General features: G+C 42.1%; 1 protein-coding gene across 2 annotated transcripts in view; it reads left to right on the top strand.

Annotated features, from left to right (window-relative positions):
* EDA (ectodysplasin A) overlaps positions 1-21625 on the top strand; it is a 185542-nt gene extending 163917 nt beyond the window's left edge. The window contains exons 4-8 of one of the 2 annotated variants that reach the window (XM_048863602.2): positions 5964-6143; positions 8044-8078; positions 8723-8774; positions 13915-14036; positions 16345-21625. In XM_048863602.2, the coding sequence (XP_048719559.2) occupies positions 5964-6143; positions 8044-8078; positions 8723-8774; positions 13915-14036; positions 16345-16596 (641 nt within the window). In that variant the 3' untranslated portion in view covers positions 16597-21625. Of the gene's footprint in view, positions 1-5963; positions 6144-8043; positions 8079-8722; positions 8775-13905; positions 14037-16344 lie in introns of both variants that reach the window. The other variant, XM_048863600.2, reaches the window with a different exon arrangement.
* The last annotated feature ends 513 nt before the right edge of the window (positions 21626-22138 follow it).

Below are 22138 nucleotides of genomic sequence, written 5' to 3'. Positions count from 1 at the left end.
CAGAGGAGGCAGTGTAGAGGATGCAGTTGTAATCAGCTGCATAGTAATTAGCTGCATACAAATAATTCCCAAGATTTCATATTTGTAAATGCAGTTGGCTGGGTCATGGGCCAACCTTTCATTGTTTGCTTGTCCTTCATCATGTCATTTTCACTAAAATGATTTTCAGCATAATCTCTGATTCTTAAAGTTTAGTCGGCAATAAGCCTAACTTTTTAGAAAGCATGTCTGTAGGGATATGAGCCAAAGTCCATTGACTTCAGGGCTTTGGATCAGACTCTAATACCACATCCTTCAAGCTGTTCAAAATGTTCCGTGATTTATTTAAAAAGTGCTTATTAAAGAGTTTATTTTATATTAAATAGGTAATTTAGCACTTTAGCCCAGTTGAGCTGCAGTGGTCTGTAGTACCTGAGAGCTACTATTTGTGCAGTCCTCTTTTGAAGTATTTATGTTTCTGCGCAGACTTTCTGTTAGGAATCTAACAAATCAAAACACCTCAATTGCCTACTAGACTCCCTCTCAAAGGTCTGATGTCAGGAACCCGGTTTCAAAGAAGCAGTGCCAGCCTACCTACTGTTACTCTTTCCTTTGCAACCCTTGAAGTATCCTTTTTATGTATTCTGTAAATTCTTGTGTACATTTACAGAACGTTGTAAGTTTGAAAAAAAATTGCTGTGTGCAGTGCTTGGGTTCCTCCAGATGTGGCCCACATGCTTCAAAGAGAGTGCAGTACTGATCTAGGATATGATTCAGCAAAGCATTTATTCATGCATTTAAATTAAGCATATGCTTACGTCCATCCTTGTTCACCAAAGAACTTGTACGTGTCCTTACTGTTAAACATATGTATAAGTGTTTGTTTGCTGAATAAGGATGTAGGTAAGCACGTGGTTAAAATAGGGTGACCACCCATCCCTAATTGGGTGGGACAGTCTCAAAATGTACATTTCAAGTCCTGGTCCCCGGTGCTGAATGACTCTGGGACAGCATTTGTCCCAGATTCCCTGTGGCACCACTCAATGCCTGCCTGAGGCTCAGGGCAGCACCAGCCTCTTCCCAGTTTGGGGGAGGAGCTGAGGTGGGCCTAAGTCCCCACTTGCCACAAGACCCCACCCCCCGTCATTGTGGACAAACAATCTGAAACTGTGGCTGATGCTGGCTGCAGTTGGAAACTCTGTCTACGTTTTCTAAGAACGGCGCCCTAATTATTTTATTTTCTAAAGACCTAGTTTAAAAAAAAAATCTGAGAACTTAATCCCGCTGATGTAGGATCAGTAGAACTAGACGCCTCATAGGAGTGATAATTATGACATTTGAACTGCTTTGGCGCAGTAGAGGAAAAAATGGTAGTGCTGTATTAATCGATATTTTTCAGTTTCTATGGTGCTGCCATATTTTCCCAAAAAAATTGTTCGTTGGTTGGCATGTTCTAAAACAGAAAAAATCTCAATTCCCCCTGCTTTTAAGAAAGGAAGTGTCTGCATGCTGCCTGATACATTTAGCTGAAGACAGAGTTGGCAAGCTGGGAATCGAATAATCAAGGCACACTCTATAAAGCTATTCTGTGTTGGTGATTGCATGATGACCCTGTGAAATCTAGCTAGATTTGTGGTATGTGGCAACTCTACACAAAGCAGTGTCTGCTATGCAGGAGCCATGCAGATGCCATCTACTTAACCATAAGTATCAGCTTTCTCTTTTGGCTCTCAGTCAAATACTGAATACTTTCAGGAGTTTTTTGAGAGGATACACCAACACATTTCCATGTTGTGATTTCTTCCCTTGTATGGCATACATGCGTTCATGCTCACTCGCTGTCTTTCTCAATAACTCTAGCTCATTTCCTGTGCGCAAAGGGTTTCAAGTATGGGTGAAATTCTGCCCAAGAAGGTGGCTTATGTAACATCTTTTGTGGCAGAGATAGAGCAACTAAGTACCTCATCCCCCCCCAGAAGCTGACTGCTTGCTCTTTTTACCAAATTTGAAGAAAGCTCTTGCCCATCTTCCAGATGCAGCAATTCTCATACATCTCTTCAGCTCTGGAATGATCGCCTCACTAGAGGCTGAATCAAGAGTCCTCACAATTTACTGTACAGCTCTGTTTCTACTTCATAGGTTAGTAAGTTAGATTAACTACATAGTGGAAAATTCATTGAAATAACTTGATGCACCAATCAAATGCACATACCTGCTCATGTGCTGCATCAGAATTACATTTAATTGTTTTACACCTGAAGTAGCAGAATAGCCCTCTGGGGCAGGATTTAGTTAAAACAGCTGTAATGTGTATTCCTTCTTGATTCCCAAGGCAGAGCAAGGACATTCTGCAGTGAATCTGGCTTCGGCGCACATTTGATCCTGTATTAAGGTAGTCTAGGATAGAGAATGATATAAATCAAAGGAATTTAATAAAAATGCTTTAGGGGAGATGTGTAAAGATTTGAATTTTGATTCAAGGTGATAATTTCAAAAATGTGTAATTATCCTATAGAGGAGAAGAGCTTGGGGACTGAAAGAGTACTCAACCACCTGCCAGCTCAGATTGGAAGAGGAATGCATGCTAAGTGGGACAGAAATACTACCAACAATATACTTTGTCTGCTTTTACACCTTCTGCCCACCCTCCTAAGACATGTACCTTTTCATAAAATAGTTTAAACCAAATTTCTGCTTTAAAAATACTACAGTCTAGTTTTTAATTTTCTTATGACTCAAAATACAAGAGCAGGCAAAGGAACATGGGGGAGAGAATGAGAGAACTCTAGTATTTCATAAAAGTAGTCAGCTCTGAGTTCTGTATACTAACTTGTACAAGGAGTGGTGATTGTCTAACTTCCATTTCAGATACAGACAAGAAATGAATTTTTGCGCCACCTAATGAAAGAAAAAAACCTGCATGTTCCATCAAACTACTCAGGAGAGGCAGTGTGATCAGTTGTAGGTAGATACCACAGCAGCTCCGATTCTAGGCATCCTTGTTGTTAACTGCTAGGCAGTGGTATGTACTTAGGACATACCAAAGAGGGGAGGCCTTTCCGACTTTGTGCTCACCAAAAATAATGACATTATTTCATTTTGCACCATAACATTTGTCAAAGTTCCTTCCCCACTCTGAACTCTGGGGTACAGATGTGGGGACTCGCATGAAAGACCCCCTAAGCTTATTTTTACCAGTTTAGGTTAAAAACTTTCCCAAGGCATAAACTTTGCCTTGTTCTTGAACAGTATGCTGCCACCACCAAGTGATTTAGACAAAGAACAGGGAAAGGACCACTTGGAGTTCCTATTTCCCCAAAATATCCCCCCAATCCCTTACACCCCCTTTCCTGGGGAGGCTTGAGAATTAACAAGATGAGCACAAACCAGCCTTGGATTTTTAAGACCCAAAAAAACCAGTCAGATTCTTAAAAATCAGAACTTTATTAGAAGAACAAAAAAAGACAAGAGAACAACTCTGTAAGATCAGAATGGAAGATAATCTTACAGGTAGTCAGATTCAAAACATAGAGAATCCCTCTAGGCAAAACCTTAAGTTACAAAAAGACACAAAAACAGGAATACACATTTCCTCCAGCACAGCGAATTTACAAGCCAAAACAAAGAAAACACATTTTCTAGCTAGATTACTTACTAACTTTACAGGAGTTGGAGGGCTTGCATCCTTGATCTGTTCTCGGCAAAGGTATCACACAGACAGACAAAAGCCATAGTTAGGTTCCCTTGTACATATGCATTATTCTGGTTTTTACTTATTCCTTTTTTATTTTGATGCAACCACTGCCTCATCCAATGTGCAGGCTGGACAGTGCCCAGGGAATGAGACAACTGTTCAATATTGGTATCCTCATCATGCTGCTAGTAGCCCCTGCCTTGTTTACTGCACATCTTCCAAAGCCTGTGACTAATACTAAGTTATTCATTGCCTCCATCTTTGTTCTAAAGCACTTATTACAGTAGTATCTGAATGCCTGGAAAACATTTATGAATTTATCTCCAGTGCAGTATTAGAGAGCATTATTATCCCTATTTTACAGATGGGGAAACTAAGGGGGAAAAAGACTTCTCTTAGGCCACACAGTGAATCAGTGGTAGAGCAAGGATTAGAACTCAGGCCAGCTTGATTCCCAACCCACTGCTCCTTCCTGTAGACCACACTACCTTACTGGAAGAGTTGTTGAGTATCCATAGCTCCTATTGACTTGACTTGTAATTGTGTGTGTGTTTCGTTTTTCTGTATATCAGGCCTCCAGATGTCTCAAGTTGAACACCCAGAAAATGAAGGATATGCAACTAACTAGCAGCCACATGCCAGACTTTTGGTTTAAGTGACTTATTCAGGATCACATAGGAAGACTGTGGATGGAATTTAGTTTGTTTGGCATTCACCTACCTTAATCACAAGATCATCTCCTCTCTCCCTCCAGTCCCCTACCTTATTCACTGCACACCTTTCAACTTCTGCAACAAATGAAGCAGGAACCTACAATCAGCCTCATTCATCACACAATTCTGATTCATCCCCAGAGCCCATCCAGCTTGTGCACTGAATGAGGCATAGGTCCTGTGGGAAAAAATAGAGCTGGTAAAAAAATTTATGACAGAAGTTGTCTACCAGAAAATATTGATTTGATGAAATTGAAACATTTCACAGAATTTTAATCAAAATTTTCATAGGAAATTATCTAAATGTTTCATTTTGACTTTCATGTTATAATTTTATCAAGTAAACGTTTTGACCTTATTGAAACACACTATTTTCAGAATATTTTGTTTCACAAAAAATTCTGAGATTTTGACTTTGTCCTGATTTGGGACAAAACCAAATTTTGAAATCTTAATTTCCCTCAGATTGGAAATTTTGAAGTTCAGTCACCTCTACATATGCACAAAGAGACTGAATTAAGGTTCAACGGGCAATGTAATTTCCTATGTTTTAAAAAACATAAACACAAGTTATATTATGTACAACTGTAACAACAACCACACACATACACACACAATCTTGGGGGATATAAATCTAGATAAGCCCTTAGCAGGTCTTGAGCTATAGGACTAACTACATTAGCAGGCATCAGGAGAAGGCTGTTATTATGGGGGGAAGTGGCCCATTTAAGTTCAGGGGTACTTGGAGAGCCCAGCCAGTGCTCTCTGTTCTCTTATCCCTAAGAGATCAAAGGAGCTTCTTCTCCATGCAGTGCCCCAGACTGTGGATGGGCTATTTGGATCATGTTCTTCAAGCCTATATTTTTTTCCAAATGTACTCTAGTCAACCAGGCCTGCCTTTCCAGAAGGCTATAGCTGCAAATCTAGAGCACCCAAATTTCATGCTCAGTGCATTTCCCCTATATGAACGCAATACAATAGGATTTCCAAGCAGGCAGATGAACTGGATCTTTAGGATAGAAGGTTCATCTCCATGTTTGTCTGAGGATTCTTGCTCCAGGATAATAGATTCCGTCTCTCCTCTCCAGTCTACATTACAGAACAGCCTTGTAGAATGTTTAGTCCTAATTAAAAATATTTAAATACACCTCAAGGAATCTGTTAGATAAGGGAACTGCTTCCTTCATGTTCAATTTCTCTCTTCGTATGGTAAGCCCTGCTGAACCCACCTTGTTCTACCCAACAAGAGCTAGCGCAATCACCTGATAAAAAGGCCAACCATTGGTCACTATCTGTCATCAGGTCCAGATTGTCTCACACCATGACATCACATTCTGGGCTGAATCACAAAATCTGAGCTAGCTGTTTGATCATGCTTTTAGCTTATCTCTCACCGGCTCCAACATGGCTGACTCTGGAATAGAATGTGAGAACGTGATCCTGACTCTTCCTTTTTCTCACTCACTAGGAAGCTACCTGTTGCTCTCTTATGGGAGGGTACAGGGAAGCCAACTCAGAGCTTTTTTGTGCAATGCTCAGTAGGCAGAGGGTCTAATACACTATTTTGTGTTTTTCAGGTAAAAAGGCTGGTCCTCCAGGGCCCAATGGTCCTCAAGGGCCACCAGGACCTCCTGGACCCCAGGGTCCCCCAGGAATCCCAGGGATCCCTGGAATTCCAGGCACAACTGTAATGGGACCACCTGGTCCTCCTGGTCCTCCTGGCCCTCAGGGACCACCTGGGCTGCAGGGCCCTTCAGGTAGGTGTTTATTTCAATCCTAACTGGACAGATGCTTTGCAGACCACAGTGATGAGGGGAAATACCATGGTTATGAGTGGCATAAAAACTGAATAGAACATACCCAGAGACCTCTCCTTCAGTTCTAACTTGAGGCAGTGGGGCTGCATTGTTATAACAGCATAAGAAGGTTCATTTTCTAAGCACCACGTACAATCTCTCAGCAGGACACAGACACTAGTACTCGTAACTAGAACTGGAGAGGGAGAAAAAAGAGGTTAAAAACCCTCTTTGTCCTTACCAGCTCAGCTGGACAGGTTAGAGACGGGCTACTATGTCTGCCCCAGCTAGCCTAACTAGCGCTGCTCCACTAACTAGTACTGTGCAGTGCATAGATAAGCCTGGCTTTTCACAGACAAATAAGATCTGATCCCTGCCCCAAAGAACTTAGACTAAGTTTCCAAATAACACAGTGAGTGATAACAAACAGCGAAGGCAAGAGGATCATGTGGTTGTTCTGGTTTGCTGTAGGTGCTATACTGTTCACATTTGTTCTATTTGCAAGAAAAAGATGCTACTTAAATTCCCCATCCATAGTCATTTCACTGGGTGAGAGAAGCAGTGAACTACCAGGAGCTGGTATCCTGACATGACCTGCTACGGGACTAGCACTCTGGCTAAACAGAGCAGCCAAAGGAAACTAGGTTAATATCTACGTATAGCTGTGTGTTATCAGTTACTTCTTCTTTGAGAAGAAGCATTGTCTAGGGGTTGAAGCATGGGACTGAAAAACTGGGTACTGTTACTTCAATTCCCTGTAAGGTCTTAAGTCATTTCCTTTCTCTTTGCCTCAGTTTCTCAATTTGTAAAATGGGTGTTATACTTGTCTATCTCGCACAGGCCGCTGAGGCTTCATTTTTGTCTGTAAAGCACTTTGCAGATTTCTAAGCATTCTCTCTGAAGATGTCAAAATATTTGTTCCCATTAATCTCCAGTGAACTGAATTTCATTGGTACTGAAGTCTACAATTAGCTGTAACTCCCTATGTATGTGTTGTCAGATGGATTGGTTTGAGACTGCCCTGCTTGTAATCTTGGTCAACAAGCTAATCTGTCTTAATCCACATACCTGATGTGGTAAACCATTGGGAAGGACATGACTGGATCAGAAAAGCTCCTGAGACACTTGTTAGGTTTGTCTCAAAGTAGTCACAAGCAGCAAATCTGTTTGCCTTTCACCTGGTTCACATGAAAATATTTTTTCCTGCACTTCCCATTTTCACGTCACACTCCATATATATTGTTTTAATTCATCTTCTTAGATAACAGGACACTGAAACTTCCTTCCTGAAGACAGGCAAGGTTTATTACCCTTTCCCTCATGGGGCTTTCAGAGAAAACTGTCTGGCTTTCAGTCAATATACCAGGAGTGGCCAAAATGCAGCTTATAGGCAACTTGCAATCCTTAGTTCTATAGTGCAGTCCACAGCTACCCTTATTTTTATTAAAGAGATCTGTGTCACAAAGATAACAGGTCCCATTGTGTGGTCTGGCTCTCAGAATGAGCTGGAGCATTGCAGTATGGAACCCGTAGTCTTTGGAGGATGTACCTCCATAATCAAGATGAGGGTTGCTGCAATTTGTTCTATTTAATGAAAACAGGTTGAATAAAGTTTGGGGACTCCTAATGTGTCAGTTAAAATTGCAAACCAAGAAGAAAGATGGAATGCAGCATTTCCAGTTTAGAGACCTGCTAATTGTTAAGCTCAATGTCACTCATTGTGTTTCTTCTTTCCCACCTAAGATCTGGTCCTCTGAGGAAAACCCCTGTTTTTTACTCAGTAGGCAGGAGATTTGTTACATCTGGTTTTGCAGAAGTTTCTCAAGTGCCATCATGATTTTGTGGATATTATATTTTGCAGGTGCGACAGACAAAGCTGGCTCCAGGGAGACACAGGTTGGTTGACTCTGTCTTAGGGGGAAATGTCAGTTGAGTTGGCTAGATATTTTATTTATTTATTTTTTTTATTTTACAAGGGAACATTTTCTAAACGTCCATTTTGTGGTAACTTTCCTATATAAATGAACATCTTGTGCTAAATGGTTGTTACACTCACATAAATACCAAAAGAAATTACCAGAATCACCTTTACTATTGGAAATGGCAGAGGAAGCACTGGATTTGCTGCTTACTGAAGTTTGCTACCTTTTCTCATCTTCTTAAAATACCTTAAAAAATTCTTGGCATTGGTTTATTCTAGCCCACTTCATCATTTACAGAAAACATTCCTGATGTACAAGGAGTTTCAAATGGAAAAGCTAAAGACTTTATGAATTGTACTCTTTAAATACAAATGAATGCACTCAAATCCACATTGACACAAAGAAAATAATAATAAGTCCTCTTGTCTAGTTGAGCCCTGTTTTGTTTTGAGAAGGTGACCACAGCATCTGCCCAGCCAGCAATATTCTGGAGGTCTGCAATGACTACTTTGAACTTTATGTCCTGATCATCAGTTCCACAGAGAGATAAATAAGGTTATTTAGTAGAATAAATCAGTGCATCTGGATAATTTTAACTTGCTGTACTCTTATTTGCAGCCAGCTGTGGTTCATCTCCAGGGCCAAGGGTCAGCAATTCAAGTAAAGAATGGTAAGAATGACAAGAGATTGTCAACCACTAAAAGGGTCCCATCCTGCACCCTCAATTTCATAGCTGGGCTTTCTATGCAATATACCACATAGTATGAGACACTAGTTCAGCTCATGGTCTTCTCAATATGGTCCTCTGTTAGCCTCCCTAAGTGACAGTAAGACTTTCTGCTGCCCCCAGTCTCATCAATCCAACTGTCTTTTATGCCTCATCCATCCTTTTCTCCACTATCCTAAAACACACAAGTCTCTCCAAATAATTCTCTGTCCCAGTCCATCCTCTGCCCACTTGCTGACCTCCAAATAGATTATCTGCCTCCTCAAACCAACTGAACCTCCCCTCCACAGAACGACGAGTCCTCTTCCCCAATCTATCTTCTGCCCTCCCTTCAGTCCTGAATGTGTCCTATGCCTACCTCCATTTTTCAGCAATCCATCCTCTGTCCACTAGTACCCTACTCCATTCTGTAGCTCCCAGTCCATCAATACATTCTCTGTCCCTATCAATTCTCTGTTCCCTTCCCAAAGTTTCCAGTCAATGGACTTTTCTACTCTTCTAACCCCCTAGACTCCAAATCAAATCTCTACTCACACTCTTCACTTTCTCCTCAGCCTCCCCAAATCTCTGACCTCCAATCTATCAAGCACATCAATCCAGCTCCATTTATCCTAAGTACCCACCCCTCAGCCAGTTGATCCTCCCATCCAACTAGTTGATGTTCTTTTCTTCCCCCAAACTTACTAAATCTTTTTTCATCAAATCACCTTACAAATTGACCCTTTCTCCCTCTACTCATCCTCAGCAAATTTGACCTTGTGTTCTCCTCTGCTGGTAAAATTGATCCTCTATGTGTTGCTGTTCCCTCCAGTAATTTTGATCTTGCAGTAAAATTGAGCTTATGCTCTCTTCCCCCATCAAAACTGATCTTATGTCCCTCTCCAATTTACATAAAGGTTTCTTTTCTCTCTGCCCATAGGAGGGTCACAAGATTCATCAGATGCCTCCTTTCTCCCCGTGGTTCAACTCCTGTGGTTATGTTGGAAGGGGAGAAATTCTGTGAGAAGTGCTCCCCTGCCTGGACCCAAGCCAAGTCACTGGAACATTTATCATATTTCCTATGTAGTATCCCAAGACACTCATAAGAACATAAGAATGTCCATCCTGGGTCAGACGAATAGTCCATCTAGCCCAATATCCTGTCTTCCAACAATGGCTAGTGCCAGATGCTTCAGAGGCAGTGAACAGAACAGGGCAATTTATTGAGTGATCCATCCCCTGTCATCCAATCCCAGCTTCTAGCAATCAGAGGCTTAGGGATACCCAGACTATGGGGTGTATCTCTGACCATCTTGGCTAATAGCCATTGATGAACCTATCATCCATGAATTTATCTAAGTCTGTTTTGAACCCAGTTATACTTTTGGCCTTCACAACATGCCCTGGCAATAAATTCCACAGGTTGACTGTGCATTGTGTAAAGAAATACTTCCTTTTGTTTGTTTTAAACCTGCTGCCTATTAACTTCATTGGGTGACCCAAGTTCTTGTGTTATGAGAAAAAGTAAATAATATTTCCTTATTTACTTTCTCCACACCAGTCTTGATTTTATAGACCTCTATCATATTCCCTCTCAGTCATTTCTTTTCCAGGATGATTAATCCCAGTCATTTTAATCTGTTCCATACCCCTAATGATTTTTGTTGCCTTTCTCTGTACTTTTTCCAATTCTAATATCTCTTTTGAAATGAGGCAACTAGAACTTCATGCAGTATTCAAGGCATGAGCGTACCATGGATTTATAGACTGGCATTATGATATTTTCTGTGTTTCCTTTTCCTAATGGTTCCTGAAATTTTATTAGGTTTTTTGACTGCTGCTGCACATTGAGTAAATACTTTCAGAGCGCAGTCCACAATTACTCCAAGATCTTTCTTGAGTGGTAACAGCTAATTTAGACCCCATCATTTTGTATGTATAGTTGGGATTATGTTTTCTGGTGTGCATTACTTTGCATTTATCAACACTGAATTTCATCTGGCCATTTGTTGCCCAGTTACCCGGTTTTGTGAGATCCCTTTGTAACTCTTTGCAGTCTGCTTTGAATTTAACTATCTTGAGTAATTTTGTATCATCTGCAAATTTTGCCACCTCACTGTTTACCCCTTTTTCCAGCTCATCTGTGACTGTGTTGTACAGCACTGGTCCCAGTACAGATCTTTGGGAGTCCCCGCTATTTACCTCTCTCCACTGTGAAAACTGAACATTTAATCCTATGTTTTGTTTCCTGTCTGTTAACCTGTTACTGGTCCATGAAAGCACCTTCCCTCTTCTCCCATGACTCCTTACTTGGCTTAAGAGCCTTTGGTGAGGGACCTTGTCAAAGGCTTTCTAAAAGTCCAGGTACACCATATCCACTGGATCGCCCTTGTCCACATGTTTGTTGACACCATCAAAGAATTCTATTGATCTATAAGGCATGATTTCCCAAAGGCCGTGTTGTTGACTCTTCCCCAACAAATCGTGTTCATCCATGTGCCCTGATAATTCTGTTCTTTATTGTAGTTTAAACTAGTTTGCCTGGTACTAAATTTAGACTTCCTGGCCTGCAATTGCCAGGATCACCTCTGGAGCCTTTAAAAAAAAATCAGCATGACATTAGCAGTCTGCCAGTCATCTCGTACAGAGATTAATTTAAGCAAGGCCAACTGAGGAGACACAGAGCAGCTACAGCTCAGCATGCTCTCCATTCACACACAGGAGGCTGCTGCAGAGTGCTCCGAGGGCTGCAGGAGAGGGAGTGAGGAGGGAGGGGGGAAGTGGGTGCCCCTTACTGCCTCGTAGCTAATATAGCAATGTTTATAGTTAAGGCTGCCCCATGCTATCCATTGAAAGAGTGTATTTTCATTTCTTTATAACATTGCCAAACTTTAACCATTGGTGCTAAAATTTCTCATGCCAAGTGTCTATCTCAGGCTGAATTTTTTCTGAAGTTTCAGAGAAATGTTACAGCTATTTCTGATAATTATATTATGGGAAAACACATTGTTTTGCCTGTGGTGGTGGTTTTCTTTTTTTAATGTTTACAACTTTCATTGAGAGGTTCCTGCTTTCAAGCAGGGATGTGAAATATGGCAAGCGGGTCACCCACAGGTTGAGAGAGATCCCCTTTGGTGCATCCAAATTTCACCAAATTATAAGCCTTTGAAAATTACTGTTTGCACATTCTCAGTAGAAGTATGTACATTTGGCAGTAAAATTCTCTGAACATTCCATCTGTACTGAGCATGCTCCATCACCATAGAGCTCCATGGCAACCACAGTGAGCATGTTCCATTCCCACAGAACTTATGAATAAGAATTATCCTGCAATTGTTCCTCTCATCTTCTGGAGGCTAATGTGCCTGGCACCAAAAGTGAGAGCAAAGTAGACTCACTGCTGCATTCTCAAAGGTTCCCCTGCTGCCACCCAAGCAACCTTGAGGAGAAGGAAGAAACACCCTGACTTGAATGTAGACAGGAGAAGAGGGAAAAGGCAGGTTTGGTGGGGAGGGGATAGGAGCAGAGATAAACTGGGACAAAAGAATTAGGCATGGGAGAACTGGGTGGAACCATCTATAACCACTAGAACACATTCCCCCACAGAGCCTGTAAATCAAAACCGTATTTGTGGATGCCAGCAATCCCCTGCTGGCAGCAAATAGCTGTGAAAAGAACCAGCAAAGTGTGTGTCTCATCCCACTCTAGCGGCTGGCTCATATAGAGGATAACAGCCTACTACTACTACCAATTACTCCATTAGGTCTAGTGGTAGAGGTCTGTGTTGTGGATCTAAAGGTTCCAGCCTCATTAAAGACTCAAGTGTTAGTCAGTATAGTACCATATGATGAAATTTTTGTTTTTATTTTTATTATTTTAAATCTAGAAAAGTACATACAAAGAAAACCGTGTTAAAAGAATGTTAAGGTTGCAAATTCAAGCATTCAAAAGTTACGAAATGCCAGAATCAAGGTTGCCTGTGCAAACTTAATTTGACCCCCTTGTGCATATGCATTTATGAGACAGCCTTTAGTTACAGGATCACATACTGTTCTTCCCACATGACCTCATTTCATTCAGTGCATAGGATGTACCTCCTCTGGGATGAATCAGGGTTGTGTAGTGAATTAGGCTGTTATCTGTAGGACTTTGCCTCATTTGTTGAAGAAGTTGGAAATTCTGCAAGGAATGAGGCAGGGGGTTGCAGGAAGAGATAAGATGGGCTCATGGTAAAGGCAGTTGAATGCTGCCCTGCAGAATAGAATTCTACCTGTCTCTGCCACAGAGTTCCTATGTGATGCTAAGTAAGTCACTTATACCAAACTTCTTACAGGAGGCCATTAATTGTGTGTTTCGTTATTCTCCAGGTGCCCAACATGAGACACCTGGAGCCTGAGTTACAGAAGTGCAGAATTCTCAGAACTGCAGTTGAAGTCAATGGGAGCTGTTCTTTGAATACATAAAGTGCTATGTAAATGTGAAGTACTCTGAAAAATCAGGCCTTAGATGTCTCAAGTTGGGGACCCAAAATTAGTGGATTTATAGACTAATTTGACAATTTTGGCTTTATTCTCTCTGTGCCTCAGTTTCCTCCCTCTAAAATGGGGATAATAATAGCGCCTCTCCTCATAGGAGTGTTGTCAGAATAAATTCATTAATGTTTGTGAAGCGCTCAGATTACGGTAAGCGTTCCACAGACACACCCAGGAGGAAATAATCATTCTGCATTCAGTCCAGACTGTGAATGGTGTGCAGTAAATGAGGCCTAGGGCCATATACTGAAAAGAAATATTGAATATCTACCATTCAGTGAGCACCATCCCCCTGTTACACTGAATGAGGCAGGGTGCTTGTGCAAGAAATAGTATAACATGAAATTAAAGAGAGTATCATAAGGCTGACACAGAAGGGGGCTGAATTAATCTACTGGCATCCTTAATTCTGGCATTTCCTATCTTTGAGTGCTTGACTTTGAAACTTTAGTATTCTTTTAATATATTTATTTTATATGTAAGATATCTGTAATTGTGTTTGTGTTGCTACTGCGCTTTTCATTCTGACGGGTACTGAGTGACTGCCATTTTCTCATACTGAGATCTTTCAGGTGGAGTGCTCAATGACTGGTCTCGCATCATTATGAACCCCAAGGTGTTTAAGCTGCATGCACGCAGTGGGGAGCTGGAGGTATTGGTGGACGGCACATACTTCATCTATAGTCAGGTAGAAGTGAGTACGGTCCTAGGCCTAACTCCTATTCCTGTATTCAAAATGAAAAGCCTTGCATGAACCACAAGGGGGCTCCAGAGAGCCAGCAAAGGCCAGGAACTTGTATGTGCTCTGAACCATTTCATGTTCTAGGATGTGAGTAGAGGAAGAGGACGTTAAATTTCGGGGAGTGCAAGGTCATGTATTATACCGTAATACAAGCTATAAGGCATTAGTTACTGAGCCTACGTGCAGACTCAATACAAAATTCCATATGCCATGAATCCTGCTGTTTTTTTCTCCATACATTCTATTGTGCAGTTACTCACATTCCAAGTCAGTACTGAACAACAAGCCCAGAAGGAAGCTAGAGGTCACTTTGCTGCTGGAGGTGCTGTCTTTTAAGAGAGAGATAAAACCAAAGTCCTGACTACTCATGATCATTTAAGATCCCATGTCACCGTTTATAAATGTAGGACTGTTAACCCTGGTGTCATGGCCAAATTCCAAGTTAGGTAATTCCATTCTCCCTCCCAAATTCCTCTTGTGGTTTTAAATGGATACAATACTCTTCCAAAATCATTGTGTAGCATGGCTGTGTGCTGTAAAACAGCCACTGCAGTTCACTCCAGAGATGGGTGCAGTGTATGTATGTAGTCTGTAAAGGGCTTTGGAATCCTCCAGGATGCAAAGTGCTGTGTAAATAGATGATGGTGATGATGATTATACAGTACACTTCTTAACATGGCATCTCCCAGAGAACTGTTTCCTCCACCCAAGTGTTATTCAGGAGAAGGATTGTTTAATTGGGATGTCTCAATATCCTGATAACCCCATGTCCTGGAGCTTCTGAACTCCACAGGAAATGAGGCAGCTGCAGAGCTTCTAAACTTCATCCAGTTCCTCCATAGTGTCTCCATTGACCTCTGCAGAGAAAAGCTGTATCGACACTGAAACAGATTTTAGAAACTCTGCAGTTGGCAAAAGGGCTTCCGTGAGGCTCCATAATTAAAATAGCTTTACTCCAGATTTATAGTATCAGCTGCATCTTCATATGACTTGTCTGTGTGTAAGTAACAGTTCCAAGGGAGGCAGTGCAGACTCCAAACATGAGTTAATCAGAGTCTCTTCCATGGAGCTGTGCACCAATATATAGGCTGCAAATTGGAGTAAAATTGTTCCCTTAAACTCATGCTGACAATTGCTGGCAACAGCATTTCAGCGCTGAAGACTTTGTCCTGTGAAATCTGTTAAGGAAAAAGTAGAGCTAACTTTTCTTTGTTTGGGACAATATGCTAGCAGTGCGGTGGAGGTGAGCTTCTATTGGGCAGTGTCTGTGCAGTGATGAGATTTCCTTTCAGCCATGCATCAGCAGGATGGGATTCAACTCAGTGAAAGTCCACAGACTATGGAAACCTAACAAATACCCATTGCCTCCAGGATGACTGGCTTCCCCTCATCAGATGCATGAGCCCTGCCATTGTCCTCTGAGATTACCACTCCCCATACAGACTTCTACCATACGTCCTTCAGTTCTTCAGTATCAATGTTTTAAAGGGTGTGGAACATCTTTTGCAGGAAAAATAAAACAAGGTTAAAACATAAATGTCCTAAATCAGTAACAGAATCGCTGGGTGGATTTAAAAATAGCAGATCTATTAATATTATACTTTCAATCCAAGTATTTTAAGATCATTTCCCCTTTCATTTACCTGCCCAGGCCTGAGTTCAAGAGTCTGTTTACCCCCTATAATAGCAGATGACTTTGAAAGCACCTCAGATAGTTCATCCTAGAGCATTATTAATGGCAGGCTACAGGGGACTCTGAGATCCTGAAAGCTAGACTTGGCAGATAGGTGAAGGAGGACCTGAGCTTAAAATAGGCTCTTTTAAAAGGAGAAGCTATTTGTAATGGTTAAGTCTGGTTGTAGTTTTCTGTTAGTGGCATATTTTAAATATGTTTTATTTTACAGCAGCACTTGAGTTCCCTTTTTAATAAAGAGAGAGCTGTGCTGGTCCCTGTCCGGATTCCCACCTAGATCTTTGCTTCTGGGGGAGTTGCCTCCATTCACAAATACTTCCATGCTTGCTCACCCTCATGGTTTGTGTTTGTAGGATATGGCATATAAAGGTCTTGTTTGTGCTGCTTGCTAAGAGTGAGCCAGCCCACTGTAGATGTAGGTATAGAGGGACTATGGAAGTGATCCGTGTTTAACTGAGGAAAGGTGCACATGCATGAGCACATTTGCAGCAAGAAGTGGGTGGTTTCCTGGGGCACAAACACACCTCTGCCCTCTCCGTAACACCATTTCTTCCTCCTGCTTCATAGGTGTACTACATAAACTTCACAGATTTTGCCAGCTATGAGGTGGTGGTGGATGAAAAGCCATTCCTACAGTGCACCCGGAGTATTGAGACAGGCAAGACCAACTTCAACACCTGTTACACAGCTGGGGTCTCTCTCCTCAAAGCCAGGCAGAAGATTGCAGTGAAAATGGTCCATGCTGACATCTCCATCAACATGAGCAAGCACACAACTTTCTTTGGGGCCATACGGCTAGGAGACGCACCAACATCTTAGATGAACTTGGCATATACATGGAGTCTCCCAGAACTGCACAGTGCTGCTTTTCAAAAGAATATGAGGGGGTTCTATCATACAGCCACAAAGAAAACTGATCCAGAGCTATTTATTTCTTTATGTGGATACAGGAAGAGCAAGGTCACCTGTGATTTGCATAGAGACTTGTATTAGAAAGGCAGTTGAGAAAGCATTGTGAGGAAGAAAGGCTCGCATGTCCTTTCTTGCCTCAGTGTTTCAAGTATTACTGCACTGATATTCTGCTCTGTGGTCCTCACCCAAGATTTGTGGTAGGAATGATATGGGTTTCCTGCTTTTATGTTGCACTAGCTATAGCATCCATGGCAGCAGCAGCAGAAGGCGAGAAAAGACAGGCTTTCTGAGGAGTTGTTCTCTCTAGGGACTCATACACTGCTGCCTTTGCACACTTAGGGCAAGAAACCTATGGGTTTTCTCCACCTATGAGGGAGAGTTCTAAATTAGGGCAATGGTGTTGCAATGTGAAAGGTGAGAATGATCCCTGCTCAGTGATATTTACATTCATCCTCTGGACTGTAAGAATAAGTAGGTTGAGGGCTTGGAAGCAGGCTGCAAATGCAATGAGCATTTGATGAGCATTAAAACATAGTCACAAAATAAAATGATACCACGTAAAACAAACTCTCAGCATTTTGCAAGCCCAGCATTGAAATGCTCTAGGCAGCTATGACCACAAGATGTTTCAGTGCCGCTGGTACTTTAAGCTCCTGCCACGTGCCCAGAGGTTTAAGTTGCTCTAATGGGCACTTCCTGGAAGTGGTGGTGTTGCAACAGCAACTTGTGATTTTACAAAACTAACATGTTGCATACGAGGAAATATTTACACAGGCTTCATAGTGCAGCATGCTGCAAACACGACTACCCACATAAACACTCTGCAGCACCCACTGAAATGGGTATTTTTAAGATTAACATATCCAAGCAAACAGGGAAATCTTTTCTGTGTTATTGGCATTATGTGCTGGGTTTTAGGAGCTTTATTCTTTTTCTACACTAGTGAAGAATCTTTCGTTTCTTGTCTGCCCTTCTCTATCAGAAAGACAGTGTAATAAGCGATGGTTAACTATTTTCCAACAAGGCCTGTACTGAAAACTTTGGTCCAACACATACACACCCTTCCCACTTCTCTTTTCTCTGGACTCAACTGATTCTAGTCCAAATATACCTTTTAGGCACTAATGGAAAAACTCGAAGACTATGTTTCTTCAGGCTTTCTGAGCAGCTCTTTCCTACTATTTCCATTTGATTGGTGAGATCTAAATCCAAGACCTGTACTTGAATTGGAGAAGTGGAAAGAGCTTTATTCACTCCTCTGTATCATACCCTTTTAAAAAAAAACCTGGCCATCTTTGAACAGAGCTTTTCCCAAAAATACAGATTATATATGGGAGGGTGATATCTCAGTCAATATATTAAAATAAAAATGAATTTCTGGAGTTTGAAGAAAATCCTAAACACACAGCCTGGTGCTACCTTCCTCTTTACCAATAAGGACTACTTGACAGTGATAACCTATTGGCATTTGAAAATGACCCTCTATCAGCACCACAAAGGCAGTAATTGGATTGGCCAACTAAGATTCCAACCTATACTCTTCAGCCCGGAGTACCCTTAGCTTTCCTATTCTTCCCCATTCATAATGAGCGATGTCATTGTATAAGGAGAAAAGCACCTTCCAAGGCTGCCATTCCTATGGGAGAGATGCATCATAGGGGGAACTAGCCTTTGACTTCAGGCATCACTACTCATTAGAGGGGTATAGTTATGCCATAAGTGCACAAATTCCCTGTTGTTCTTTTCTTCATATGATCTGCCTCCTTTCCAGCCTCAACATGTTGGATTAGCATGAGCATTAGGATATTTAAATAGTTTTCAGTGGTTTGTTTCCCTCAGAATGAATTAGAAAGACATATTCTTCTGCTAACAAAGAAGTTGGGAAATGTGTGTGATGGGAACCTCTGTTAACCAACTCATTAACAATAATACTTTCGAATACAGTCTACTTAAACGACAAGACTAGGGACAAGCAAAAGTTGTGAAATGACAGGGAAGGGGATGACGGAGTTAGTTAAGCTCTTATGTCCCATTCTGCTAGGCCCCATGATTCCCAGCTGAATGATATGGCTTCCACTACGCAGCAATATTCCATCTGTGCAACGGCAGAGCACTCACTGTGGGGAGCACCATGTGTCTCTGTCTAACATTTCTCCTAGCATGTACATAGAACAGCAATGAAGGACTCCGGAAGGAACAGAATAGCACCTTCCTCATCAGCTTTAATTTCTTGTATGTTCAGTTAGTGAAATGCACCTTTTCTGATTTTTCATTAGACCAAATGATGGATTCAGTGTAACTTGAGTTCCATGGCATCGAGCACAGGAGGCTGGGGAGCAAATGACCTGAAGAACTCTGATAGTATGTTGAGGGCCAAATTCATCACTGGCATAAGTGAATTTAACTCCATTGTCTTCACTGCTGGCATAAGAGTGTGAATTGGGCCATAAAGAGCCTTTTTATAAATGAAAACCCAATGGCTTCTCTAGCAGCAAAATCTCATTAATGGAGTATTAGACTACATTATTAAAATGACTAACTTATTGTAAGTTCATCTAGGTCAGGTGTGGGCAAACTACGGCCCAGTCTGTGAGCTGTTTTAAGCCAGCCCGCAAGCTCCCGCTGGGGAGCTGGTTCGGGGCTGCACCATGCGGCTCCTGGAAGCCCTGGCATGGCCCTGCTCTAAGGGTCAGGTTCCGCTCCATGCCTAGGAGCCAGAGAAGGGACTTGCCACTGCTTCTGTGAGCCACTTGAGGGTAAGCCCTGCTCAGAGCCTGCACCCCAAGCCTCTTCCCATGCCCCGACCTCCTGCTCCCAGCCCTGATCCACCTCCCGCTCTCCAAACCCCTCAATCCCAGCACGGAGCACCCTCCTGCACCCCAAACCCCTCATCCCCAGCCCCACCCCAGAACCCACACCCCCAACTGGAGCCCTCCCCCCCACACACATCCTAACCCCAATTTTGTGAGCATTCATGGCTCGCCATACAATTTCTATTCCCCGATATGGCCCTCAGGCCAAAAAGTTTGCCCACCCCTAACCTAGGTTATAGCATGGCTTCTTTCTGAGACATCTCAGGGCCCCTGTTTAATTTTCTGGTGGTGCAAAGGAAGTTGAGCAGAAGAGGTGTGAGACCAGATTCTAGTAGTCACCAGGGGCGAAAAGAGGCACTGTGAGAGAGTTTAACGAGATACTAGGGAAAATAGGGGCTTGCTTCAGTCATCCACTGTGATGTCTTCCAGTCTGACACGCGTTGCTAATCGGGTTGAGACAAGGGAGTGCTTCGGTAATGGACAAATGTCGAGCATATCGGGAATTCTGGTGTGTGTTTGTGGTGCTGTGTTCTGCAAATGCAGCCCCTGCTGCCTTCCTGTTTTTGTCTCAGCCCTTTCTCTTTGAGTAGCAATCTACTTCCTCCACCCTCACCAGTGGGCCTTAACTGTCGTTTCATTGCTAGCTGTGCCCCAGTTGCAGAAAAGTAGCAAATGGTTACTGATTTACAATATACAGTTTTAAACCCCCCAAAACTCTTTCTGTGGAGACAGTTTTTAGAGAAACTGGAAATGCTGCTACAGTCAGGCCATTGTTAAAAGAAGCAAATATCTGCAGTAGATGCCTTTAGTTGTGAGCTGTCTACCTTGGAATGATTGACCTGCTGCCTTTGCTATTCCCAAGTGCCCTTCTTACACAGATAAGCAGGTTGCCTTCCTAACCTATTGAGGACTTAAATAGCCCTGCTCCTACTGACAAATCGTGCCTGGTCATCACTGGACTGCGATGTTCCTCTTAAAGAACATTAGAAATTAAAATGCAGTGATGGAAGAGTGCCAGCATTTGTGTTTAGATAAGTATTCTGAATTGAACAAATGAAGCTGGATGGATCAATTGTTCTCACAATCATGGGAGCCATCACAGGTCATCTCAGCAATTCTGCCCTTTTATCCCTCTTGGGAGAGACAGTGAAGAGAATTAGTCCTGAGCTTCCCAAGTTGTCAAGCTACTTATTGGTCTTTCCAGTTTTAGTGCCCCTCCTGCCCCGAAACAGAATCCTGTTGCTGTTCTCCAGCTCACAGCAGCCTTGCCACAAGTTTCTAGAGCAAAGAAAAGCAAGTGTGTATTTTATGGTAGTCTAAAGGTCACCCCACTGAACTGAGGATTTATCCACAAGTGCTGTGTTCAGGCTACACATGTCACTGAGATGCTTTTGAATCGGTTTGGAATGCAGAAATGCTGCAAATAAGTATGAATGCAGGCTTAACACCACTTGCTGCATACAGAAGCTCACTCACTGTTGAAACAAATAGCAGTGTAGTACGTTTCATTATTCTGTGCCTCCATCTCTTCCAGCTGTCTCTTCTGAGAGCAGACTGTGCCTGCAGGGAGCATTAGGAACAAAACCTTTGGTGACTTGGAATTAGCAGTGTCAACCATCTAGTTTTTGAAGGCTGAACTTCAGTCCATCATGCAGCAAGGTCCCTCCCCCCTTTCTTTTTATTACCCCCATCATCCTGCAGATAAGTGTTTCTGGCTCCTGGATTGTACACTCTACCCACTTGAGTTTGCAATAGGAAGCAATCATGTATTTTGTTGTTGTTGTTGTGTATCTTTACAAATACCTACAAGATGAGGTTTATGTGTCATTTCCTTTAATTGAGTCAACAGTTTATGAATCATTGCTTCCAGTAAACCTCCACTCAGGCTCGTTAATGAAAATAGTATGGCAAAGGAGTTTTGGTCACAGATACAGCAACTCCGAGCCCGTCTTACTGTTGTATGAGCTGCACAGTGACCTAGTGATGCTGCGTTGTGAGTCAGCATCTTCATTCAAGACACTATCTGTATATAAAATATACATACTGTATATAAACTGGGATGTAAGTTTATGTAAATTGTCAGTATTTTCTTTGCAAATAAAGCTTTTTCCTGATTTGACCTAGTTCAGTCCCGGCTGAAACATTTCTTTTTTCCTCTTTAGAACCTTCTGTCTGCTAGCAGTTTGTGTTGCCAGTTCTCACAATTTTATGATGAGTCTCCCCATAGCTGGTATTTTTCTTACAGCCCCAGCTACTGGGATGGAGATTGCATGAGAATCACAGCTTTTAGTTAAAAATGAAAGTTTCTGGTATTTATGGTTGCAGAGAAAATATTGAAAATGTGAACTGAGTGCACCCTAAGTGCTCAGAAGAGAAAAGAACCCCCAGATTTATATTTTTAAATCTCATGACTTTTAAGCAATCTTATCGTTTTGGGGGCCTGCCTTATGATTTTTGCATGCTAGGGCTCCCTTGTGCTGCATTGTTTTAATGGTATAAAACCCTGACCTCTTCAGCATTGTTCAGTAATGGCCAGGGGTCTCCTTTCTTGGATTCGTGTGGAGCCAGAAGACACTGTACTCAGGACGGATTCTAGGGTCAGGCGAGCAGGTGCTTTCTTCCAGGGCACAGTACTG

Source organism: Caretta caretta, chromosome 9 (assembly GCF_965140235.1).
Source record: "Caretta caretta isolate rCarCar2 chromosome 9, rCarCar1.hap1, whole genome shotgun sequence".
Taxonomy (NCBI): Eukaryota; Metazoa; Chordata; order Testudines; family Cheloniidae; genus Caretta; species Caretta caretta.
Note: the sequence above shows the minus strand (reverse complement) of the source record. Positions and strands in the feature narration are given on the sequence as shown.